We start from the raw sequence: 25,234 nt of genomic DNA, 5'->3' as shown, positions 1-25,234 counted from the left end.
GTGAAGGATGAGTCTGCAAAGAGACACTAGGAAAGACTGAGGCTGAAGTGAGGCCAGGGGTGGAGCCTTACCAGTAAGACTTCAGGCGGACAGCATACTGGGAGGGAGAGCTCAGGATGGGCTGGCGAGAGAGGTTCGAGACCGAAGCTGTGAGTGGGGTGCTGAGTCTTCCCGAGTGTTATGCAAATAATGTGTTCACCAAAGAAAAATCAGAAAATATAGGTGAGCAAAAATAAATAAAAAATCACCCCGATTCTACCACTACCATTAACAACAACACACAAAAGATGATGGATCAGAATTCTTTTATTCTTAGGCCTCAATCATGTACTATGTAGAGTCTGTAGAAAACATTGAAGGGAGAGTATAGGTGTAAGAAATAAAAATTCAGTTTAACAGTTGTATCTGTTAGAAATGTTATATTTCAAGAAGCAGAAACACCAGCTCAAACATTAAGGGGAATTTACTGATGTATTTAACTATAAAGTCTAAAGCTGCACAGTTTAACAGAAATATGTGAGCCACTCTGTAATTTTAATTTTTCTGGTAGCCAAATTTAAAAAAGTAAAAAGAAAAAGGTGAAAGATATTAATCTTAGTATATATTATTTAACCTAATACATCTAAGATTTTAATTTCAACACATAATCAGTATAAAAATGTATTGAGATTTTTAATACTCTTTTTTCATACTAACTCTCCAAAACCTGGTGTGTATTTTACCCTCCCAGCACTTCTCACTTTGGACCAGCCACGCCTCGTGTGGTCATTAGATTAGCCGCATGTGAGCAGTGGCTGCCAGGTGGGCAGTACAGGGCAGTACAGGTCAAGTAGTCCAGGCTGGGCTGGCGTCATTCAGCAGCTCGATGACCTGGGGGTAGCAAGATGGCTGCAGTAGCACCCGGCCCGCCTTCTGTGCAGCGTAGTGTTTAGAAGGGAGAGCAGAACCTTTACTGAAGCTCCATTAGGCCTCCTCTTCCTCAGTCAGTTCTGTGGCCAAAGGAATGCCATGGACTCTAAGGCCAAGATTACCTCACATACATGAGCCTGTTGGGTGTAGATCAGGGTCCAAACTGCACGACAGCTGAACCATGGGGGAGGGGCAAAGCAGAAGTCGGGAAGACCACTGCAACGTCAGCATAACCAAAATGACGTAAAAACGGGAAGTTACTTCTCCCCACAAGCGTAGAGTGTATCCTAAAGCTAAGATATTTTTTGGTTTAATATCTACCACTTTTAATTCTCCACTTCCCTACTTTCTTCTTTGGAGCAAATTATAAAAGCTGACCGCGATTTAATGTGGAGAACACTATGTAAAAGCCATTCTTCCAGCTTTAATCTTTTCTTTGAATGAGATGTGGTAAAGGAGACTTCTTATATTAGACCTCATTTAGCACATTACAGAGCTGACACTGAATGAATGTTCCTGTTGGCACATCAAGAAATTTTAGAAGCACTTTTAGAATGAAAGTGTCTTTTGTTTCCACCCCCACACCCCCACTAAAGAAGTTAAAATTCATACCACAAATCTAGAATGATACTCACAGGGCATTTCCTTTAATAGCCTTCCCTCCTCTGTTGGTCCAAGCACCGCTTACGTTGCAACTTTCATCCTAGGTGGCAGAATTAGTAAAGGAACTGCGCTGCGAGCTTGACCAGCTTCTCCAGGATAAGATCAAAAACCCAAGCATCGATCTGTGCACATGTCCTCGAGGATCCCGGATCATCAGCACGATTGTGAAACTCGTCACCACACAATAAAGACCAGTCTTAGGAGAGTGCTCGCCACTCCCTGGTCCATGTTCACCTGGGGAGTAACAGCAGCACTGCTACCTCACACTGCAGCTCTGTGCGGGGCCGGCCCTGATGCAGGAGCCCCGGGCCCGCGCCTGAGCCCAGAGCCCACACCGCTCAGGCAGCTGAGCGCCCCAGACCCTTAGGGAAATCTCCAGACTAAGAGTTTGTAACAAAGTGGTGGGCACTCCCAGCACAATTCGGAGTGTCGTGGTAAGACAGTCTAAGAAGGAACTTGCCTGTCTGTTTCCCTGTGACTGTCCTAGAGTGAATGAAATATGCCTGATAACACAAAAGTGAATGTGTAATACAATTCTGCTTTAATCTGTATTATTTTTCTTCTGCTTTTTACTGAAGTGAGATAGGGGCATGAGAAGAAATACTGATTGTTTTTTCTGTCATACAGGCTCAACTGAGAGAAGTCAGAACAGAGAAGAAAAAAAATCATGTGAGCAAGAAAAATTAAAATTTCATTTTAGGCTATTGGCTACAGAGTAAACTTGATTTGTAAGGGATTTTTATTTTACTCATTCAAGGTAAGCCTTAAAGAACAAATTTAATGAGCTCTTGTTTATTACTGAAATTCGAGCTGGTCTTATCTATAACACTTGATTCTTAAAAGCGGAACAGTCTTTCCTCTCCTTTAGGTTTTCCATTTAGAAATCTTGACTCTGAGGCACTCACCTGGGTCTAATGGCCGCATTCCACATTACCCAAAGGGGACTGACTTCGAGTGGTGCTCTCAGCACAGAGGTGGCATGGCTGAGGCAGAAAAGGTTGCCACGCTAGTGTCAGATTTGCAGCCACAGAAATACCTTCCATGAGACAGCTTTTCAGCCACCACTTCAGGTAGTGGGGCACTAGCATTTTGAAAAGATAGGCATGCATTTACATTTCCCCTGGACACCTGTCAGTGTGGCCAGGAAGAATCCCAAAGAACTGAATGGAAAAAATATTCTTGTGTTTGCTGAGCCCTCAGGTAGACAGGCACTACAGGATTCATACCATAGACAGAATTCAAACTCATCAGGAAAAACCACCTCAGTAAAGTGGTGTTCACTTTTTCAGATACTGTTTTAGTTAAGGTTCCAAGAAACCTCTTAGACTGTCCAAAATGATCTTTATCAAGTGCATCAAGCTTCAGTGCAGTTGGAGCTTAGACTCTTAAGTGTTTGTTTCAAGGCATTAATTTGTATCACTTTAAATAAAAAACATGCATATGCATAGCATGTACAGTATCCAAGTCCTGACTTGCCATTGAAACAAGGCTCATGTTACAGAGGTGACTAGGCTGAGACATTAAAGAGAAATGGAAGAGAAGACTCCCCTAACCCTCTAAAAGAAGTTTTTTAAAACCAGTCTTGACTCTTGGTGCTATAATGGAGCTTATGCTGCCCTAGCTAGAGCTGCAGGGACTTCTAACACAAGTTTGCCCCAAACCGCACAGCTGGGAGATAGTCAACAGACTTCCCACTCAGAGTGCTGAGAAATTGCTCCCTGCAGGGAAGCCATTCTTGGGCTGGTTACTTGCAGCCGTGTACAAATGCACAAATCCTGTCACTTTACAGATGTGCCAGGATGACAGAAAGGTCGAGGCCATGACTGAGGGCATGGAATAAGATCCTCACCCCCAAAACTATTAAAATTATGGAACATGAAATAAGGTTACTCCTTTGTGATTAAAGATCAAAATGCAGTAGGTAACTTCAGTGTGAAACTGGACTTCTAAGCCCCAACAAGATGGTCAGCATTTAATGTTAATTTTATGGAGAACTCTGTAAATGTTTTCTTAAGTATTTGTTTTACTTTTACTGGATTCTAGTTAGAGAACAGTATTAATAAAGTACTTGCTACAAAATTAGTCTGCAGTACTGTTTTGTACTATTCTAATCAAGAAGTTCTCAGAAAATTGGAAGAGCTAAACATTCTTATAGCAGTGGTCATCAGTTGACAAAGCATTGGCTTTGTCTTTCTCCTTGAGTTCATATCTGAATATTACAACTCAAACTCCCTGACAAGTTCTGAACTTTGGTCTTTACCCTCCCATTCTATTACCTGAGCAGTTTAAATAATATATCAAAGCACACAGCCTGTGGATTTGTAGGCATATAGTAAATATTCCCTTTTCTGTCTAGCCAATGGTTTTAAAATGTCCCTAAGAGGTTATCATAGCCCTGGCCAGTGTGATTCAGTTGGTTGGGTGTCATCCCACAAAAGTGAAAGGTCACCAGTTTAACTCCCAGTCAGTGCACATGCCTGGGTTGGGGCTTCAGTCCCCAGTCAGGGCACATACAAGAGGCAACCACTGATGTTTCTCTCCCTCTCTCTGTCCTTTCCCCCCTCTCTAAAATCAATTTTTTAAAAACCCAAGCTATTAAATATATATGTAAAATATATACATATATATTATATATACATATATATCTAAAGCAACTCTAATAAACATGTACTATAAGAATAAGAGCTTATAAATACATCATGTTATCAAAAATAGAGTAATTAAGAATTTGAGAAAATTATATATATACAAATGGGAAAAGCCATGCACAGATAGGTAGGGATATCTCTACTTTAAAAATACATCCTACTACTAAGTTTTGTTTTTTAAAACATTTATTTTGACCCTGGCTGGTGTGGCTCAGTGGACTGTCAGCCTAGGAACTAAAAGATCACAGGTTCGATTCCCAGTCAAGGCACATGCCTGGGTTGCAGGTCAGGTCCCCAGTTGGGGGCATGCAGGAGGAAACCAGTCAATGTTTCTCTCCCTTGATTTCTCCCTCTCTCCCCTCTCCAAAAATAAATAAGTAACATCTTTTTATTTTAAGTTAAAAAAAATTCTAGTTTTTAAAGTGCATTTTGAGCCCTGGCTGGCGTAGCTCAGTGGATTGAGCACGGGCTGCGAACCAAAGTGTCGCAGGTTCGATTCCCAGTCAGAGCACATGCCTGGATTGCAGGCCATGGCCCCCAGCAACCACACATTGATGTTTTTCTTTCTCTCTCTCTCTTTATCTCTCTTTCTTCCTCCCTTCCCTCTCTAAAAATAAATTTTAAAAAATCTTTTTAAAAAGAATTAAAAAATGCATTGTGAAAATAAGTTAGAACATGCCTTTCAAAGATATGACTTGTATTTGACACTAATAGTGCTAACAGTTTCTACTTCAAAACTCAAGTACTCACACTTGGGCCCACATTAAATGTTTAAAATGCATACAGACACACACCCTCACCTTATCTTTGTGTTATGTTAACAGAGTCTAACCTAGTAGACTTTGCCCGATATGCTAAAACACAAATAGGGTTAAAAGGGGAGTGGATGGGAGTATGGCTATAAAACGTTTAAATTTCACATGAAGCCTTATTAGGAACTACAACTTCATTATTAGTAAGTAAGATTACCAGATTGAATGGCGAAGATGTGTTATGTTCTTTAGAAGACAGATGTCTACAAATTAGAGCCATGCTAGACATTGGGCACCAAGGGACTATCCCATTTGAGGAGGAAACTAATCCACTGATTACAGACCCAGCACAAAACAATCTGTAATTGTAGACATTTCTGTTAACACCACCTTCTGTCTCTGAAATTCACCTGCGCACTGCCCCGTTTAAACTCCAGCTGTCCCCATTATTTCTAGCCCATAAATCTTCATAATGTCCTCTTCCACAGTATGCCTGGCTGAGACTGGATGAAGTGAAGCATGCAATCTGATTGGTAACAAGAGGCTGATTGTCCAGGTTGTAACTAGTGTGTGCTACAGGTCTAGTTTGAGACCCGTATTGTGGCTGCAGAAATTCCTCCCACGTTTATGCTAATAATCTCAATATTATCAACTGACTTTACACAGATGCTATGTGCCAGTCACTCTAGGAAGTCGGGGTACAAAGATAAGCAGGGACACAGGAAAAACAGGATAATGAAAAGTTTGCTTGAATCACTTCATTCAGGAACATGATATACCCCCTGCAAGAGCCTCTGAAGGTTCTGAAGAGACTGGATAACTGTATATTGAAATTAAAAAGAAAAGTGCTAATGCTTTGATCAAGTCTCTTAATTCTGCTTTTTTTTAATTTAAAAAATTTTTCATTTTATTGTTTGTTACTACAGCTGTCCTAATTTATCCCATGTTCCCCTTTCCCCAGTCAGCTCCCACATTTCCACAGTCAGTTCCCACACCATTGATCATGTCTGTGGGTCGTGCATATATGTTCTTTGCTTAATCCCTTCACCTTCTTTCAAGCAGTCTCAACTTTCCCCCTGCCCTCTGACAGCTGTCAGTCTGTTCTGTGTTTCTGCCTCAGATTCTGTTTGCTCACTGGTTTATTTTATGGTATGTGTATTTCACCATCTGGCTTATTTCACTTAGCTTAATAATCTCCAGTTCCATTCATGCTGTCACAAAAGTAAGAATTCCTTTATTTTTTACTGCTGCCTAGTATTCCACTGTGTAAAAGTCCCATAGCTATTTTTTTATGCTTTTTGAAAAGCAGGAGCAGTTTATTTTTATCTATTTTAGACAGAATAAGGGAGAGAAAAAGGGAGAGAAACATCAATGTGAGATCTGTTGCCTCTCGCATGCCCCCACATGGGAACCTGGCCCGCAACCCGGGCATGTGCCCCAACCAGGAATCAAAACTGGCAATCATTCCAATATCAGGCTGGTACTCAATCCACTAAGCTACAACTGCCAGGGCTTTACCATAGCTTTTTTTATCCACTCATCTACTGTTGGGCACTTAGGGTGCTTCCAGCACTTGGCTATTGTAAAAAATGCTGCTGTGTACATAGGGGTGTGTAAGTTCTTTTGAATTAGTGTTTTGGGATTCTTTTGGATAAACTCCCAGAAGTGGAATCCCAGGGTTAAAAGACAGTTGCATCTTTAATTTTGTGAGGAAACTCTATTGCTTTCCACAATAGTTGTACAAGTCTGCATTCCCGCCAACAGTGTACTAGAGTTCTATTTTCTCCACATCCTCGCCAACACTTGTTTGTTGATTTATTAATGATAGCCATTCTGACAGGTGTGAGGTGGTATTTTGTGATTTTAGTTTGCATCTCTCTGATGGCTAGTGATGTTGAGAATTTTTCATGTCTATGGGCCATCTGCTCCTTGGAGAAGTGTCTATTCAGGTCCTTTATCCATTTTTTAACTGGATTGTTTGTCTTCCTGGTGTTGAGTCCAGTGAGTTCTTTATGTATTTTGGAGGTCAAAGCCTTGTCCCATGTACCATTGGAAAACAGTTTGGGTTCCCTTTTTATTTTGCTGATGGTTTCTTTGGCTGTGCAAAAGCATTTTAATTCAATGTAGTCCCATTTGGTTTTTTTCCTTTGTTTCCCTTATTTCTGCTTTTTAAGATTCTCATTTAGTAATAAGGTGTGCTTCTCTGAGCCTTGTGAGCACCTCCTGCATATATTTATTACCAAAGAAGAAGCTATAAGAAATAAATGTATGACCCACTCCCTCTTCAAAGTGTATTTGGGTAATGTTAAGTAAAGGAAGAGGAAATCAAAAGTATGTGTATACAAATGAGTTCAGCAAGTCTGTGGGAAACAAGATCACTATACAAAAATCAACTATTTTTATATAGTAGCAATCAATAATTTTAAAATGGAATTAAGAGCCCTGACTAGTGTGGCTCAGTGGGTTGGGTGTTGTTCTGCAAACAAAAAGGTTGCCAGTTCAGTTCCCAGTTAGGGCCCGTGCCTGGGCTGCAGCCCAGGTCCCTGACTGGGGGCCAGCAGGAGGTGACTGATGGATGTTTCTCTCATGCATCGATGTTTCCCTCCCTTCCCTTTATTTATTTATTTAATCATAAATAAATCCTTAAATAAATAACATCTTAAAATAAAGAAAACAGTTCCCTATACGATAGGATAAAAAATGCCTCAGAATAAATTTAACAAAAGAAATATAAGACTTGTACACTAAAAACTATAAAACATTGTTTTAAGAAAATTAAAGATAAATAAATGAAGAGACATTCTAGTTCATAGAATGAAAGACTCAATGTTAAGATGATAACTCTCCTCCAGTTGATCTACAGATTGAACGTGATCCCTATCAAAATCCCACACGCAATTTTTTTTCTAGAAATTGATAGCCTCTTCCAAAACTTATGGCTGCACAGGAGCCAGAATAGTCAAGCAGTCTTTTAAAAGATCAAAGTTGGAGGACTTACATGTATAGACAGAAAATTTTACTATAAAGCTATAGTAACTAGTACAATATGTTACCAACACATATAGAGCAAGGAAACACAACTGTCAGTCCAGAAATAAACTCTTAAAATTTATGATCAACTGATCTTCAACAAAAGTGCCAAGACAGTTCAATGAAGAAAGTTTTTTCAACAAAATAGTAGTGTAATATTTCAATATCCTTGTGCAAAAAGATGAATTTAGACCCTTGCTTCACACCACACACAAAAATTAACTCAAAATGGAACATAAACCTAAGTTTAGGATTTAATTAAAAATTTTAAAAGAAAACAAAGTCTTTGTGATGTTGGGTTAGGCAATGAATTTTCAGCTGTGACACCAAAATGATGATCTATAAAAAAGTTTTTGATAAATTGTAATTAATTGATTTTTAAACAATTTTTTAAACTTATGCAATTCAAAAACAGTTTAAAAAATACAAAACAGACTGGGAGAAAATATTATCAAGTCATATCTGATAAAGTACTTGCATCTAAAGTATATAAAGAACTCTTACAACTGAAGTAGCTCATTTTTTAAATAGGCAAATTCTTTGAGTAAACATCTCAGCAAAGAAGATATACAAATGGCTTAACAAGCACATGGAAAGATGCTCAATATTATTAGTCATTATGGAAATGCAAATTAAAACTACAACGGGATACTACTACCTCATAAGCACTGGAACCACACACAATAAATAGTTAAGTGCGGTGAGGATGCAGAGAAATTGAAACCCTCATACATTGCTGATGGTATGTAAAATGGTGTAGCCACATTGGAAAACAGTTTGGTAGTTTCTTAAAAAGTTAAACAAATTTATCATATAATCTAGCAATTCCACTGCTAGGTTTTTCACCCAAGAGAAATGAAAATATATGTCCACAAAAGATTTGTCACAAATGTTTACAGCATTATTCATAATAATCACTGAGTTATTATACACTTAAAGTGGATGAATTTTATGGTATGTAATACCTCAAGCTTTTTAAAAATATGTATGAAGATACCTTTAATTACAAAAACAGACATATGAAAGGATGCTCAGCATTGCTAGCCATCAGAGATGCAAATTAAAACCACAATGAGATACCACTTCACACTGGTCTGAATGGCCATCATAAACAAATCAACAAACAAGTGCTTTCGAGATTGTGGAGAAAAGGGAACCCTAGTGCACTGTTGGGAATACGGACTGGTGCAGCCACTGTGGAAAACAGTTTAGAATTTCCTCAGAAAACTAAAACTGGAACTGCCTTTTGGCCCAGCAATTCCACTGCTGGGATGATATCCCAAGAATCCTGAAACACCAATTCAAAAGGCCTCTGCACCCCAATGTTCATAGCAGCACAATTAACAATAGCCAAGTGCTGGGAGCAACCTAAGTGCCCATCAATAAATGAGTGGATCAAAAAACTGGTACTTTTACACAATGGAATACTGTGCAGCATAAAAAAAGAAGGAACTCCTACCCTTTGCAACAGCATGGGTGGATCTGGAGAGCATTATACTAAGTGAAGTAAGCCAGGCGGTAAAACAAATACCATTATGATCTCACCTATAAGTGGAACCTAATCAATAAAACAAGCAAGCAAGCAAAACATAACCATAGATGTTGAAATAAAGAACACACTGACAGTAAACAGAGGGGAGAGGGGTAACGGGGGAAAATAGGGGAAGGCTTATCAAGAAACATATAAAGGACACATGGACAAAAGGACAAAGCCTAAGGAGGTAGGATCGAAGGTGGGGAGGGGGGGAGTGGTGGGGGGAAAATGGAGACAAGTGTACTTGAACAATAAAAAATAAAAGAGAAAGAGCCCTGGCCAGTGTGGCTCAGTGGATTGGGCTCGGGCTGCAAACCAAGGGGTCATCGGTTCGATTCCCCTTGTCAGGGCACATGCCTCGGTTGTGGGCCAGGTCCCCAGTAGGGACCGCATGGGAGGCAACCACATTGTTGTTTCTCTCCCTCTCTTTCTCTTCTCCTTCCCCTCAAAGTAAAAATCTTAAAAAAAAAAAAAAAAAAAAAAAAAAGTAACTTTACAGTGAGGGGAATCTAACAGAGACCACCTTAACCAAGTGATCACAGTTAACATCACCAGAAATGGGACAAATTAACATCATGTGCCTCCTGATACGGTATACTGAAAACATACTATCACCTCCAGGGTGTTTCAGTGCATACTGAGTTGAATCGTTTAAAAAAAAAAAAAACCCAAACCCAAATTGAGGGTTATTCCCCAAAATAACTGGCCTGTTTTCAAGAATGTCCTTGTCATGAGTCAAAGACTGAGAAACTATTCCAGATTAAAGGAAACTAAAGGGACATGACAACTGCATGCAATACATGGGCCAAGAAAAAAAAAGGGGGGGGTTGCTATAAAGGACACATATAATCAGTGAAATCTGGACAAGATCCATATTAAAACACATACTGTATCAATGTTAATTTCCTGATTTCAATTATTGTCTTGCAGTCATTTAGGAGAATGAACTCATTTTTTTCATTGTGCCCATGATTTACTCTCAAACAGTTCAGAAAAAACTGAACACACTCATAGGCAAACAGAAAATGCAAATGTGGTACAATGTTAACATTTGCTGGGGAAAAGGTATATGGGAATTCTTTGTTGTGTGCTTACAAATATTCTGTAAATTTACATGTCGAAGTTAAATGCAGTATATGCTGTAATTTCAGTGTTTATTAACATGTATCCATTTGAGTAAAAACTAGATAGTAAACAAGAAACAAATATGAGAATATAGGGGAAATAACTTATTGAAAGTTATTTTTTTAATATTTTATTTATTTTTAGAGAGAGGAGAAGGGAGGGAGAAAGGGAGAGAAACATCAATGTGTGGTGGCCTCTCATGCGGCCCCAACCGGGGAGTTGGCCCAGCAACCCAGGCATGTGCCCTGACTGGGAATTGAAGCAGTGACCCTTTGGTTCACAGGCTGGCACCGAATCCACTGAGCTGTACCAGCCAGGGCAAAAATTAATCTTTTTAAAAATGAAGATATGAATCAAACAGTTCCCATAATGGAAATAAAGAAGCACATGGGGAAATGCTAACAAAGAAATACAAATTAAAACAACTTTAAAACACCATTTCATGTTGAGTAGCAAAAATTAAACAAAATGTTAATACTGTAAGGGTCTGATGAAATTTGTATTATGAACTTATTGTTCTTGTCAATGGAAGCAGCACAAACCATTTAAAAATACAAGGAAAAACTTACATGTGTTCATACTCTTTGACAGTACTTCATTTCTAGGCACTGAAAATAGTCTTTGATAATAGCAATGAAGATGCATTCATGAAGATATACTTGTAACATAATCTGTGATAGCAAAAAGGTCAACATGTCAAAATTTAGAGGAATGTGTATAAAGCATGGTTTATCAACACAATATAGAATATTGTCTTAAATATTATAATTATAAAAACATTAAAAAATAATTCATTGATTATAATTATGTAAAAACTTTTAAAGGATTAGAAAGTAATATACAAAATATAGCCCTGGCTGGTGTGGCTTAGTGGAATAAATGCTGGTCTGCAAACCAAAGGGTCGCCAGTTCTATTCCCAGTCAGGGAACATGCCTGGGTTTCAGGCCCGGTCTCCAGTAGGGGGCGCACAAGGGGCAACCACACATTGAAGTTTCTCTCTCCCTTCCTCTCTCTAAAAATAAAACTTTAAAAAAAATTTTTTTTTAAATATACAAAATATAAAGCATGTGTTGGTACTAGAATAATTTTTAATAAAAGAAAAATCCTTTAATTTTATTTGAACAATGAAACCCAATTGTGTAATAAAGGCGGCAGGAGAAAATTTATGGAGGTGATAGGTATGCTTATGGCAAACACTGTGGTAGTTTCTCCAACCTACCAAGTTGTATACATTTAATACATATAGCCATTTATGTTAATTATATCTCAATAAAGTGGTTTAAAAAAACACACTTGGACTTGGCAGTAGAAGCGATTAAGTATATGTAACTATAGTGTCCTTCACTGCTCTGATTTCTCCCAAAATGTAAGCATGAATTATAGTAACCCCTACCTCTGACTCTAGCATTCTAGTATCTTCTTTAAGGCATCATGAAAGTTTCACCAGTTGTCATCAAATACAATGATTGTAAATGTTTTAAATTTCTCACTAACAATTTTTTAAAAAACAATTCATGGAAAAAACCTATTTCAGCAATAACTTTTTTAGGAAAAGGTGAAGACATTTAAGGAAATCAGCAAGAAATCGGTGCAAATGTTGGAAGCTTTGCTCCAAGGGAACCAAAATGTACCTGGTGAAAATCCTAACCACCTTTGTTTTGAAGTGTTCTGGATACCCAGTGTGTTCAGAGACTGCCCTGGCTACTGCCTCCAGCTGGCAGGGAGCTGAGCCAACTTTGGGGTGGAATCTCCTTGGCCTCTGGACCCAGAGGATGCATCTGAAAAGTTTAGTTAGACTCCTGGGGGAGAATCTTAGCCCCAGGGGCTGGGGCAACTCCCTGTGCAGGCTGGTTTCCCAGGCTGAGCCAGATTACTCACCCCCTTCAGCAGCCGGGCAAATTGTTTAACAATCAGAAGACTCAGTTGCCGAGAAACAGTCTCTGTCCCCAGCGCATTAAGCCAGGCAGCAATAAATCCACCGACACCCACGCACCTGTCCCTGGGCCAAGGACCAAGCCTGAATGATAACTGGGAATAATTTCCTAGATGGTTTACTCAAGCCCTCGTTTTGTCAGCATTGTTCCCATGCTAAATTTAATTTTATTCCCCTTCCCCTATTTGCTTTGCAGACATTCCAGGGTCACAAGAAAAAAGGTTAAGCACTGATTTCACTCAGAGGATTGTGGAACTTTAAGGTTGTGAGGGAAGGACCCTGTGAAGGGCCATATTTTTCTTAAATATGTAAGCCACATCGTTTCTTTCCCAATACTCAACTCTGCCAATGGCTCAGAAGCAGCTGTACATAACACATAAACTAGTCTGTGTTCCCATAAAACTAAACAAATGGAGGCAGCAGGAGAAAACTTACTTCTGGATTTGTCCCAAGGGCCCACAATTTGCTGGCCCTTGTCCTAGCAAGTTAGGGCCTCGGAGTTCTAACCTAACCTTGCAGCATTCTAGACATGCCCTTGAACAAAACCCCAAAACTAATAATCTGAGGTGCCTTTCTCGGTCAGACACCTAGAGTCCTGACCCTGACTGGCTTCCGTGGTCAAGTGGAATTTCTTCCTGTACTCTCCCGGCCCCGTGAAGCCTACCCTAGGGCGTGCGGACTCCACGCAGCCCGAGTCAGAAGCCTGGGCGGACTCCACCAGGCCAAGGAACTGCTGGGTTCAGCTGCAGAATACTCGTCACATTTAACGTTTTCCCTTGGAGACACCAGCCTGTTCTCACTTGAAAGGCTTTGAGAGTTATAAAGCTTATGGGTTGAGATATTTAACAACAGCCAAAACTTTCAAGTTTCAAGTTTGATCATTACACCAAAAAATAAAAATAGAAACTTAAAGAGACACATATAGTCAGTGCAAGTGACTTAATGCATTTTATAAATACATTTCTTGCCTAACAAAAATGGAAGTCTAGCCCCATCAAAAGACAATTCTGATGTCCCTGTGCTAATTTTGTTGCACATGATGTTATCCTTGTCACAGCTCACTTATGTGTTAGCACTCATAATCCACATCTTTGGTTTTACCAAAACTATAAATTAAAACTCACACACACACACACGTGTGTGCCTTTAAAGTCCTGTATTATGATGGCCTTAACATTCAAAACATTTTACGAAGGAAAAAAAAGGAAGTCTCAGATCAGTGTGTCCATAATTCTTGGCCTCTCACTGGGAAGCTGTAAGATATCCTTGAATAAGATCCTGAACACGGGACAGGATAATCTCATTAGAACTGCTGCAGTTTTCTGCACCATATGGTGGGTCTATAGTCAGGACCCCAGCCACACAGAGAGCTCTTGATGAATCTCCCTGTTCAGTGACAGGGATGTGGTTCTTCTCAAGCCATTTCTTTAGGTTGTTCTTTCTCTTTTCCAGATCCTCAGGACTGTATGCCTTGCAGTCTCCAGACAGGAACAAATGCATCAGCTTCTCTCTTACCCTATGGTCCCCTTCATTCACAGTTTCAACAGTCTGCACAGCATGTCCCATAATGCCGGTCACAGACATGCTGCCATCTTCAAGGAAGTTCACGAGGACGATACTTTGGAGGAAAAGTAAGTTCAGAGCAGATTTGCAAAAGAAAAGCCTAAAGGCCCATAAAACTACGGCAGAAGCAATGGAATGAGAGGCCTCATCAACCTGGCAGGTCATTAGAATAATAGGGAATACTAGTACCTATTTAAAATTAATCCTCTCACCACCAGATGTTTTCACTGGTTCAGCATTCATTGAGGGTCCTAAACCTGTAAACTTTGTGTCCAGCCTAAAGCTAATCATTGTGGGAAGCAGCGAAAGCATTACTTAAAAAGTTATGAATGCCTTTGTCCTGGCTGGTGTGGCTCAGTGGATTGAGCGCCAGACTGCAAAGCAAAGGACCATTGGTTGGATTCCCAGTCAGGTTACATGCCTGGGTTGTGGCCCAGGTCCCCAGTAGGGGGTGCTCGAGAGAACCACACATTGATGTTTCCCTCTCTCCTTCCCTTCCCCTCTCTCTAAAAAATAAATAATTTTTTTAATGAATCTGCCTTTTTTTAAATAAAGATTTTATTTATTTTTTATTTTTAGAGAAGGAAGGGAGGGAGAAAGAGGGAGAGAGAGAGAGAGAGAGAAACATCAATGTGCGGTTGCTGGGGGTCATGGCCTACAACCCAGGCATGTACCATGACTGGGAATCAAAACCTGTGACACTTTGGTTCACAGCCTGTGCTCAATCCACTGAGCTACGCCAGCCAGGGCAAAAATAAATAGTTTTTTAAATTAATTAATTTAAAAAATAAAACCACAGGCTAATCTCACAAATACAAATGCAAAAATTCAAAATAAAATACAATATGTGATATGATGTGAAAGGAATATCACTTTTGTGGTACTCTTCCCCAAACCAGAGTCTACTAATGAGAAAACATCACACAAACCCAAATTGAGAGACATTCTACAAAGTACCTCACTGGTACTCTTCAAATGAATCAAAGTTGTAAAAAACAAGGAAAGACTGAAAACCCGTCACAGATGGGAAGAGACTAAGAAGACATGGTTAAATGTAATATGGGCTCCTGATTGGATCCTGGAACAGAAAAAGGTCATCAGTGGAAAAACCAGTAAAAGATCCAAATGATTACCATTGAGTTAACGTAAATGTTTGGTACTGACAAGATGCTAACATTAGGGAAGCTGGGTACATGGGTATTCTCTGTGCTTGCTTTGCTCTGGAAATCTAAACCTACTCCAAAATAAAAAGTGTGTGTGTGCATACACATATCATCACCTTTAAAGTAGTCTTGCAAAAATAAATCTGATTCTAATCAAACCTCTAGATATGCGTATCAGTTTGTAGGAAATAAAGAGGATAAAACATGTTAAACTACATCATGATGATGCGATAAACTCAATCAGAATGTGTTGAATTCTAATCACCAGAGTAGCTTTGTTAAAGGGATTTCCAGGTCCCTGCCTTGGAAACTCTGATAATCAGAGTGTGTTCAGTTCTATCAAACAAACGACTCCATTTCTTCAACAAATAAGGGAGTTGGAAAACTAAAAAGAAAGTGCAGAGTTATAGAGTTAAGATACTTAAGAGACATACCAACCAAATTAATAAACCAATATAGAAAGATACTTCTGAGACCACCAGGCAAATCTGAACTCACACTAGGATTTAACTAATATTAAAATTCTTATTTCTTTTGTTAGGTGTAATAATATTGTGCCTATATGTATTAGAGACTCTGTCTACCAAGAGATATATTGAAGCATTTATGAACAAAATTATATGCCAGCAATTGGCTTTAAAATATGTGGAAGGAGGGGTAAGATACTGTCTGCTATACCATTCTCTTTACATTCGTGTGTGTTTGAAATTTCCCAATAAAATATATTAAGAAATGTCTCATTTCTACAAACTTGTTTGGTCTGATAACATACTCCATAGTTAGAGCAGTTAGATTCCAAGGCAATAAAATTCTTGTACAGGAATAATTACGGTAGCTTTTCATTATCTGCCTTTTGAGTTTGGATATAGCATAGAGGCAGCACAAAAGGGTGTCGTGATTTCAGGGAAGCAGGACCCATACTCACTTGGCAGAGACTGGGTCCGTGGTTAAAACCCATCCTTTATACTCCTTCTCACTTGCTGTCACTCTGACTTCCTTGTAAATGTAATCTTGCCATTCTAAGGGACCTTTCTTCATCCATTCATTCATGGCTGCCATCTGACGAGATTTAAAACCACCACCACTTTGGGTTAATATATATGTTCCACCCAAGCAAATGTCTTACCCCTAATCTCCATCCTAGAAAATCATCTGTGATTTGCCTCAAGTCCCATATCAGAAAATTAGTTAACACAGTATTTATTATTCAGTCTGAAAGCTAAGGGGGCCGACACCGCGTCGCCCTGGGGCCCTGTCTGCGGTAACTCAGCTGGCATACCTCAATTCCACCCTAAGCCCATTCCAGATCGCCTTCCTGCTGGCTTTGAACTCCGGTCTGCTCAAACCCGTCAACTGTGCTCTCCAGCGACCCAAGCAGCTCACTTCACACCAAAAACTTTAAAGGAAAACTCAGATACCCACCCACCCGCTCTTTGGCTCTACCTCCAGGTAGAGGTCCGCCCCCCGGATTTGTCGCTGTGTCCTCTTACAGTTTGGAGGATGTAAAAACGAAGAAGCAGCAGCTACGGCTCTAGATCTGACTTCTCGGCTTAGCCTGCAGCCGCATGGTACTCTGAGCCGTGCTCAGACCGGGTGCTACTTAGCGCTTCATCCTCACAAACGGGAAAAGTACCAGTTATAACTGCTAGCAGCACCTCGGACTCAGCAACCACGTTGTGAGGAAGGAATCTGTTCTCAAGTAGAGCCGCCTGCGTCCAGCATGCTTTGCGCCATGGCGTCACTTCCTTCCCCCAGAATTCCGTTTTTGTAGTCTTTGGCCTTAGTCAAAAACCTAGGGGTCTGGGAGTCGCGAGCCCTGGAGTGTTACAGGCGGGAGTGGGCTGGGGCTGACGTTTTTGTGTGATAATGATAAGCTTTTTTCTTCGCTGGGGCCAACCCTCTCCGCTGCCACGGTGGGCATTTAAAAAAACATTTTTTTAAAGAGGGAAATGCTTGTGCCAGGTCCTCGTTGGCAGTAGAAATGGAATTCCACTTTTGCCATGGATCCAAAGCACACGAAACCTCTAGGTAAAGCCTAAAGCTCTGGAAGTGTGTGGTGACAGTGCCTTGGAGGAGAGCGACAGCGCCAAGGTACTTCTTGTTTGTTTGGCCTGTTAAAGCAATTACAGTGCCTGCTCCTGTAGGATGCGCCCTGGATCCACATCTGCAGGAGGTGCGGAAACTGGGGAGAGAAGCTCGGGGTTGGGTTGAATTCCACCTAGTCGAAGACTCGTTATGAACATCCCCCTCGCAAGTGGAAAAGTGCAAAAGACTCCTTCCCACCACAGGTTTCTGGTCATGTGCTTGGTCTGGTCTGCTCCTGGCATGGTCCAGAATTTTTTCTGGATTGTGATCTTAAAAAATGATACAAGGTGGACCCTCCTCTTCTTGGCGGGGATCGGGCTTGCGGTCCCGGTCCCCGTAATGTACGGAGGCAGAGGAAAGGGGCTCCGGCCCCCTCGGCGTCATGTCTTCGGTGCCGACGGTTTCCAGGCCGCCGGTTCTATCCTCAAGCGCCGGGACACTGATCAAAAAAAAAAACAAAAACAAAAAAACAAAACAAAACAAAAAAATGGTACAAGGTGGTAAATGTTGAGTCCCTGCAAATGTGAACACCAAGGGAGATTTACAAAACACGTAATGTAGAAAACACTGAAAATGAAACAGCTTTTCCCTTACGACTTGGGATTTGAGTTCCGTATAATCCTGTTTCTTATTGTCATCATTTAAAAAAAAAATCCTTCCCACAACCTCCACTCATTGAATGATGGGTTGATTATATTAATGTGTCCTTAGTGCATTAAATCAGATTTTGTCAGTTAAACCTACAAAGAGCTAACTTAAATACCAATTAGTTGTAATAGTAAAGGAAAACTGACCTCACAAAAATCCAGTCATTTTGTAACAACTGGTCATTTACACTTTAAACCTATCTATACTGCACAGTGAAAGACTTCTGCCTTTGATTATATATAACAAGTATATATAATACATTATAATGTAATAATAATATTGTATTATTATATATACTTTACAAGCATATGCATATACTTGTAAAATTTTACAAGTATAAACTAGCCTCAAGCTTAGCTTGTTACCCCTTCTAAAGTGATGAGGATGAGCCCTGGCTGGTGTATGTAGCTCAGTGGATTGAGTGTGGGCTGTGAATGGCGAGTTCAATTCCCAGTCAGGGCACATGCCTGGGTTGCAGGCCAGGTCTCTGGTCAGGGCCATGTGAGAGGCAACCACACATTGGTGTTTCTCTCCCTCTCTTTCTCACTCCCTTCCGCTCTCTCTAAAAATAAATAAATAAAACCTTAAAAAGAAAAAAATAAAGTGATGAGGATGAGCCTGAAAAATTGCCCTCCCTTCTCTCCCCTCTCCCTTTAGTCTTCTGACTAAACTAAAGGCTCATTCTCAGCAGATTGCAAATTCCCTAACACAAGTTCTCAGAAAGAGTCCTGAAACGCCTCATCACTGAGATGAGATGGTGCCACTTCCTTTCCTCAGACAATCCCTACCCTTGGCCCCCTGGTGTGTCCTTCATACCAGTTGGTGTCTCTTCTCTCACATTCTCATTTCTCCCTCTCCCCAGTCCCTCTTCCTCCAACTCCTTCCTAAGGTCTGCCTTCCCCTCAAACCTTCACTCACACACACACACACTTAACCCTTTCCTCTGCCAATAACAAAATAGCTTATTTTAGATTGTGGAGTACATTTAGTTTAACTTTAGTAAGAAACATTTTTAAAAGAAAAATTTCTTAAGTGCCCTGAAAACAATACAAAGTTTCAAAACTGTCAACAGTTTTATATTGTTCACTGTTCTTTATCAGGTGCAAATATAAACCTGGCCTGCCCGGACTGAACTATGACAAATTTCAATTCATACTGTTGGGTAGTCTTAAAAGTAGGTTAAAAATATGAAGTGGGGATGGGGTGGTAATTTACTGTATTTTTATACAAGGTGAGATCAGAAAAAAAGTAGCCCCTGTCATTTTGGCCAAAGACTTTTAATATTCTGGCTTTTTCACTTATTCAACAAATAGAACCCACTAGAAGCATCTATTTTTTTATGTCCATTTTATTCATTAAACATATATTGTGCATCTGTACATTCTATACTTTCTATTAAGAACTAGGAGTTCAAAACCTAATTTAAAAAGCATCTTGTCTCAGTCCTGGCTGGTGTAGCTCAGTGGATTGAGCGCAGGCTGCAAACCAAAGTGCCGCAGGTTCAATTCCCAGCCAGGGGACATGCCTGGGTTGCAGGCCATAACCCCCAGCAACCTCACATTGATGTTTCTCTCTCTCTCTCTATCTCCTTCCCTTCCCTCTCTAAAAATAAATAAATAAAATCTTAAAAAAAAAGTATCTTGTTTCTGGGGAGTTGATGTCTCTTTGTACTTGTAAGCAAGTAAGCCATCATTCTACCTAGAGGAGACAGTAAATGGGAAGGGTTGGGGAAAGAGTTCATTGGTCGATTCTTCCTTGCCCTCTGACTGGGGATAAAACCAGTTGGTTGGATGCTGCAACTGAGCCACTGACCAGAGCCTGAATTTGATTTATAGGCAATAATTTGCTGATTTCTATGGTGTAAGATTCCCACCGTGACTGATTTGAAGGTACTGATGATTTAACAGCAGGCTCCAAAAATTTATGAAATTTAACAGTACGTTCTTTTGAGCCAGTTTGAACTGGTTCCTACACACCACTGACTGTGCTCATACGAGCTTTAGGACTTTGGAAGTCATTTATTTGCCATCTTAGATGTCAGTTTTCTTATCTGTAAGTAAAAATGTGGGACTGGATGACCCAAGATCCTCCCAGCTCTAAATTCTCAGGACTAAGACACACGTGGTCACTTACTAAGCCCTGTACACCCTCTAACGGCAGGAGCCATGTCTGTTTTACTGACTACCATGTACCCCACCTCTAGAGCATTGCCTGGTATTTGTAAGTGGTACTCAATTTGAATTGAATTTTTATATCATTTTTTTCTTTCAAAGATTTTATTTGTTTTTAGAGAGAGAGAAAGGGAGGGAGAAAGGCAGGGAGAGAAACATCGATGAGAGAGAGAAATATCAGTTGCCTCTCACATGCCCCCAACTGGGGACCTGGCTCACAACCAAAGCATGTCTTCTGACTGGGGATCAAACCTGAGAACTTGCAGTTTGCAAACCAATGCCCAACCCACTGAGTCACACCAACTAGGGCTGAATTTTTATATCTTTTTCTTTAAAGATTTTTACAAAGACTTTATTTATTTACTTTCAGAGAGGGAAAGGAGGGAGAAAGAGAGAGAGAAACATGAATGTGCGGTTGCTGGGGCCCGTGGCCTGCAACCCAGGCATGTGCCCTGACTGGGAATTGAACCTGTGATGCTTTGGTTCGCAGCCTGTGCTCAATCCACTGAGCTACACCAGCCAGGGCTGAATTTTTATATCTTAATCAGTAATACAGCACCCAATATGTGCCAGGCATTACTTTAAGAACTTTCAAACATTAACTCATTTTATGAATGAATAAATAAACCAAAAGAGAATGTGAAAATTTGAATGATGCAATGACATGATGAAATTGGTATATTAGAAAGGATACAGAGAAACTGGATATGGGGAAAATAGGGAAGCGTGGAGGCTACACAGCTTGAAACTTTACATAAAGCGTAGCCTCTCTACACAACAAAGCAGTGGGATTAGAGGGGAAAAAATCCAGAACCACTTTCCAAATGGAAATCCAGCTTATGGGAGGCAGTATCTCCAAATGAATGAGTTATCTGCCCTCCTCAGACCTGCCCAGAGGGGAGATTTTACCATGTCAGAGAGGGAAGATTAATTTCCCTAGCAGCAGAGTGAAGATAGGATTGTTTTCCTAGGATGAAAATGCTTTGAACAGACTTTGTGAACTCCAACATACTAAACTAATGTGTGAAAATTTACAAAACTGCTACTGTGTACATTGCCTGTTAAATATGCTCAGGTAACATCTTTATGGCTACAAATCAGTGCCTTTTTTTCTTCTAAGATTGAATTTATTTTTATGAGAGAGGGGAAAGGAGGGGAAAAGGGAAGAAGAGAAACATCAATGTGTGGTTGCCTCTTGTAAGCCCCCTACTGTGGACCTGGCCTGCAACCCAGGCATGTGCCCTGACTGGGAATTGAACCGGTGGCCCTTTGCTTCATAGTCTGGCACTCAATCCATTGAGCCACACCACCAGGGCCGCTTTTTTTTTTTTCATTGCATTCCTATTATTCAATGAGGTAATCAAGCTCAGTGGTAAGAATACAGATGTTACATAATTTTATGTTGATTTGAAAAAAAAATAAAGTTAACCATTTTTATTTTTCCTTGGAATCGTCTTGGAACAAAAAAGGAAGTCTACTACTGAGTTCCCAAAAATTAGTGCAGTGGTTCAGACAGGAAATAATCAAGTCCCCACCTAAGCTGATAGCAGTGGAAATGAAAAAGAGAAAAAAAAACGAAGTAGATTCAACAAAAATTTCAAAGCAGAAGTCAACAGGATTTAGTGATTGATTGGGGCAAGCGCATGTTGAGAAGGCCTTTGATACTAGGTCTTTCACAGAAATTCTCTTTGTTTGTTTCTTCCTGCCTAATCCCTTGTCTTCCTCTTCATTTTTCAGGCTATTAGGCCTCCAAATAGTTATTATATTTACTACATTAAATAAGAAAATTTCTCCACGGAGTAAAAAATGTTTCTATAGCGCTCTGTGTTTATGGCACAGGAGGCAACACTGAGGTACCCTCTCCAAGCTCTGATAAACTAACCTTAAACGTTAAATAAAATGGATGTGATTAGATCTGTGATTCATCTGCACAGAGAGATCATCTGTAATGTGGGTAACCAAAGAAGGTGGATGTTAGGGTGCTCAGTGACGTGGGCTGTGAAAGAATTCACAAAGAGAAGGAAGTGGAGAGTACTCTTTATTCACTTTCCAAGAAAAGAGAAGGGCATGCAGTGGGGAGATCCACCAGCATTGAGGGGTGGGGGCTTTGAGCTTTTATTGGATTACAACTGGATTAATAAAAAGGGTGGGGGGTTGCTGTTGTGTGGCCCCTGGGCTGTTCGGGTGTTGCAACAGGAAGCTGCAGTTTGTTCTGATGTTACCTTCTGCCTGTGGCTATAGGGAGGTTAGTTCTGTTTTTGCTTTCCAGTACATTCCAGTCCTGGGGACATAAGCTTAGAAGAATAGCAGTTGTGTTTAACAAGGTCACAGGCCTCCTAGGCAAAGGGTGCCACGATGGCAAATGGAGCTGACTTTATCCTTTCAGTGGAGATGACTGGAAATTCCAAACTAAGTGATCTGGTTGCATTTTCTGGAAGCAGGGCTGGAATGGGATGGTATTTTAGTAGATGAAAACTTAATTGTACTGAACCCTGCTGAGACATTCAGTAGCTCAGGGTTGACAGCAGAAGGCATAGGAGAAGGTGAGCAAGCAAAGGAATGAGAGATACATCTCAGAGACTGAGTCTGGAAGACAGAGACTTTCCAGAGATGTATCCATGCAGTGAGGAGTAGTTACTTCATCATATCTCACCGTGGCCTGGAACAGATACTCCTGAAACTATATCAGTCTCTCTGTATTTTGATTCTGTGCTGCCTCTCACCATGCTGCCTGTGACTCCTTTTTGGTTTTCTAGGTACATGATTTATCAGGAGAGATAATTCTTTTTTTTTTTAATATTTTTAAAGATTTTATTTATTTATTTTTAGAGAGGGAAGGGAGGGAGATAGAGAGAGAGAGAGAGAAACATCAATGTGCGGTTGCTGGGGGTTCTGGCCTGCAACCCAGGAATGTACCCTGGCTGGGAATCGAACCTGGGACACTTTAGTTCCCAGCCCGCGAAAGATAATTCTTGAGACAGAAACATGAGCACTTCCTAGTCAATAGAAAGGAATAGACCAGAAGTCACAGACTAGGGGCCAAGGGTCATATCAGGACATGCAGTTAGGTTTAATGTCTGCAGTGTTAAATTTCTTTACAATGTGTAAGCTTTTAGATAGGTGTGCTCTCTCTTCTTCACAACTAGTTCCCATGTTTACTGTTTTGCACTTGGCTCTTTCACGTTTATATTGCTTCCCTGACCCCTGTAGGAAATTGAGTTTGCAATGCTGGAATAATCCCTGCTATAAATAAATAAATAAATAAATAAATAAAGTAAATTATAACTTAATCTATAGTGGCTTTGGAGAAAATCAGCCTCAATTGTGTCTAGTCAACCCGTGGGCTTGGTAAAGGCCAGACCTGGGCTGAAGGTAGCAATTTCACCAAGGAAATGTCAACCACAAGATTGACAAGATGTTAGATCTGCAGAGAGTTTTTTTTTCCAGGTGATTCCTTGATCTCACTGATACCTTGTCTCCCTCAACTGTACCCCTCTGATTCTCAGCTTCCTTTGTAGGTAGAAGTAGCCATAGGGCTATTTCAGGCCATAGATATATATACATGGATGTTCTTAGGAAGGCCATCTCTTCTGAAATAAAAAGGCAAAACCTCCCAAGAAAGAGAAAGCCTTTTTTGTCCCTTAACCATTTCTCCTCCAGCCTGCCTGGCTTGGACATAAGGCCTGTATGTGAGACAGCCTCTTTGTACACTGAGGAAATATGCATAAGAAGGCCTATATGCCAAGCAGAAAAACACAAGATAAAAAGAGCCAGACCAGACCTGAACTACCTACCATCAGATTTCTTTTGTTTGGGACAAATAAACTCCTGTCTGTTAAAGCAACTGCTTTAAGTGTTTCTACCCCCAGCAAAATCTTTTTCTAACTTGTTTCCCTAATAAAGTCCTCAGGAGAGAGAACATGCTTTATCTTTATATCCTCAGGATCCTGCTCAGTGCCTGCATATAGTAGGCATTCAACATATATTTGTTTAACCAATTAATAAATTGGCTATTCACTGTTAGAAACTAGAACAAAGCACAAAATCATAATTTAGGCAGAGTTACTAATTTCATAAGTGACCAAGATACACTAAAAACAGAAAAAGCCAATTAAAAGATCAAATTTTAGACTGGCAAAGCAGGTAACAAAGGAACCTTTGCCTTTTCCAAGAAAGTAATTTACATCCTCTTCCCTAAAGAACAAAGTATTTTTATTATTACTAGTACTAGTGATAGTAAGTGTATATTAACTCAGTCTCAATTAACATAGGAAAACCATGACATAGGAACTATTATTATCCCAACTTCACAGCTAAGGAAACTGAGAGGCGCGGAGGTCCAAGGCCACACAGCTAGTGGGTGACAGCGCTAGAATACAAATCCAGGCAGTCAGGCCAGGGCCTGCCCTCTGTTTAAGAGAGGATATATAGCACCATCATTATTAAATAATGGCAAATAACTCCATTATGGTTGTGCACCTGAAAGTCTTATTTGTTTTAAAGAATGTCATTTATTTATTTATTTTTAAAATTTTTATTTATTTTTAGAGAGGGAAGGGAGGGAGAAAGAGAGAGAGAGAGAAACATCAATGTGAGGTCGCTGGGGGTGATGGCCTGCAACCCAGGCATGTGCCCTGACTGGGAATCGAACCCGAGACACTTTCCTGTGTCATCGCTCAATCCACTGAGCTACGCCAGCCAGGGAATGTTATTTATTTTTAGAGGAAGATAAGGTTGGGCAGAGAGAAACATTGATGTACAAGAGAAACAATGACTTGTTGCTTCTTGCAAGCCCCCAGCTGGGCCCCTGACCCCACAACCCAGGCATGTGCCTGACTGGGAATTGAACTAGCAACCTTTTAGATTACAGGCTGACACTCAATCCACTGAGCCACACCAGCCAGGGCAAAAGTCTGTTTTTTGGTTTTTAAAGACTTTATTTACTTATTTTTAGACGGAGGGGAAGGGAGAGATCAAGAGAGGGAGAGAAACATCAATGTGCGGTTGTC

General features: G+C 40.3%; 2 protein-coding genes and 1 non-coding gene across 7 annotated transcripts in view; 2 read left to right on the top strand and 1 right to left on the bottom strand.

Annotated features, from left to right (window-relative positions):
• DHX57 (DExH-box helicase 57) overlaps nucleotides 1-3,654 on the top strand; it is a 56,675-nt gene extending 53,021 nt beyond the window's left edge. For 2 of the 4 annotated variants that reach the window (XR_004903625.1, XR_004903626.1), the window contains exons 24-25: nucleotides 1,617-1,858; nucleotides 1,901-3,654. Coding sequence is in view for 2 of the 4 variants with exons in the window: in XM_028514626.2 (XP_028370427.1) it covers nucleotides 1,617-1,760 (144 nt within the window). In the remaining 2 variants the exon portion in view is untranslated. Of the gene's footprint in view, nucleotides 1-1,616 lie in introns of all 4 variants that reach the window. The other 2 variants (XM_028514626.2, XM_028514625.1) reach the window with 1 other exon arrangement.
• A 10,077-nt stretch (nucleotides 3,655-13,731) lies between these two features.
• GEMIN6 (gem nuclear organelle associated protein 6) lies at nucleotides 13,732-17,018 on the bottom strand. 2 transcript variants are annotated; one of them, XM_028515865.2, is made up of 3 exons: nucleotides 16,744-17,018; nucleotides 16,247-16,380; nucleotides 13,732-14,213 (listed from the first exon to the last, which is right to left on the bottom strand). In XM_028515865.2, exons 2-3 carry the CDS (start codon nucleotides 16,378-16,380, stop codon nucleotides 13,838-13,840), a joined length of 510 nt encoding a protein of 169 aa, XP_028371666.1. In that variant the 5' UTR covers nucleotides 16,744-17,018; the 3' UTR covers nucleotides 13,732-13,837. The 2 variants fall into 2 exon arrangements, with proteins under 2 accessions (XP_028371666.1, XP_035883773.1); XM_036027880.1 differs by lacking the exon at nucleotides 16,744-17,018 and adding an exon at nucleotides 16,601-16,712.
• Nucleotides 17,019-17,699: 681 nt separating this feature from the next.
• Nucleotides 17,700-17,848, top strand: LOC114501144. The gene has a single exon (XR_003684908.1). It is a non-coding gene; the product is annotated as a small nucleolar RNA SNORA57 (small nucleolar RNA).
• The last annotated feature ends 7,386 nt before the right edge of the window (nucleotides 17,849-25,234 follow it).

This window comes from Phyllostomus discolor, chromosome 6, assembly GCF_004126475.2.
Source record: "Phyllostomus discolor isolate MPI-MPIP mPhyDis1 chromosome 6, mPhyDis1.pri.v3, whole genome shotgun sequence".
NCBI classification, from domain to species: domain Eukaryota; kingdom Metazoa; phylum Chordata; class Mammalia; order Chiroptera; family Phyllostomidae; genus Phyllostomus; species Phyllostomus discolor.
Note: the sequence above shows the minus strand (reverse complement) of the source record. Positions and strands in the feature narration are given on the sequence as shown.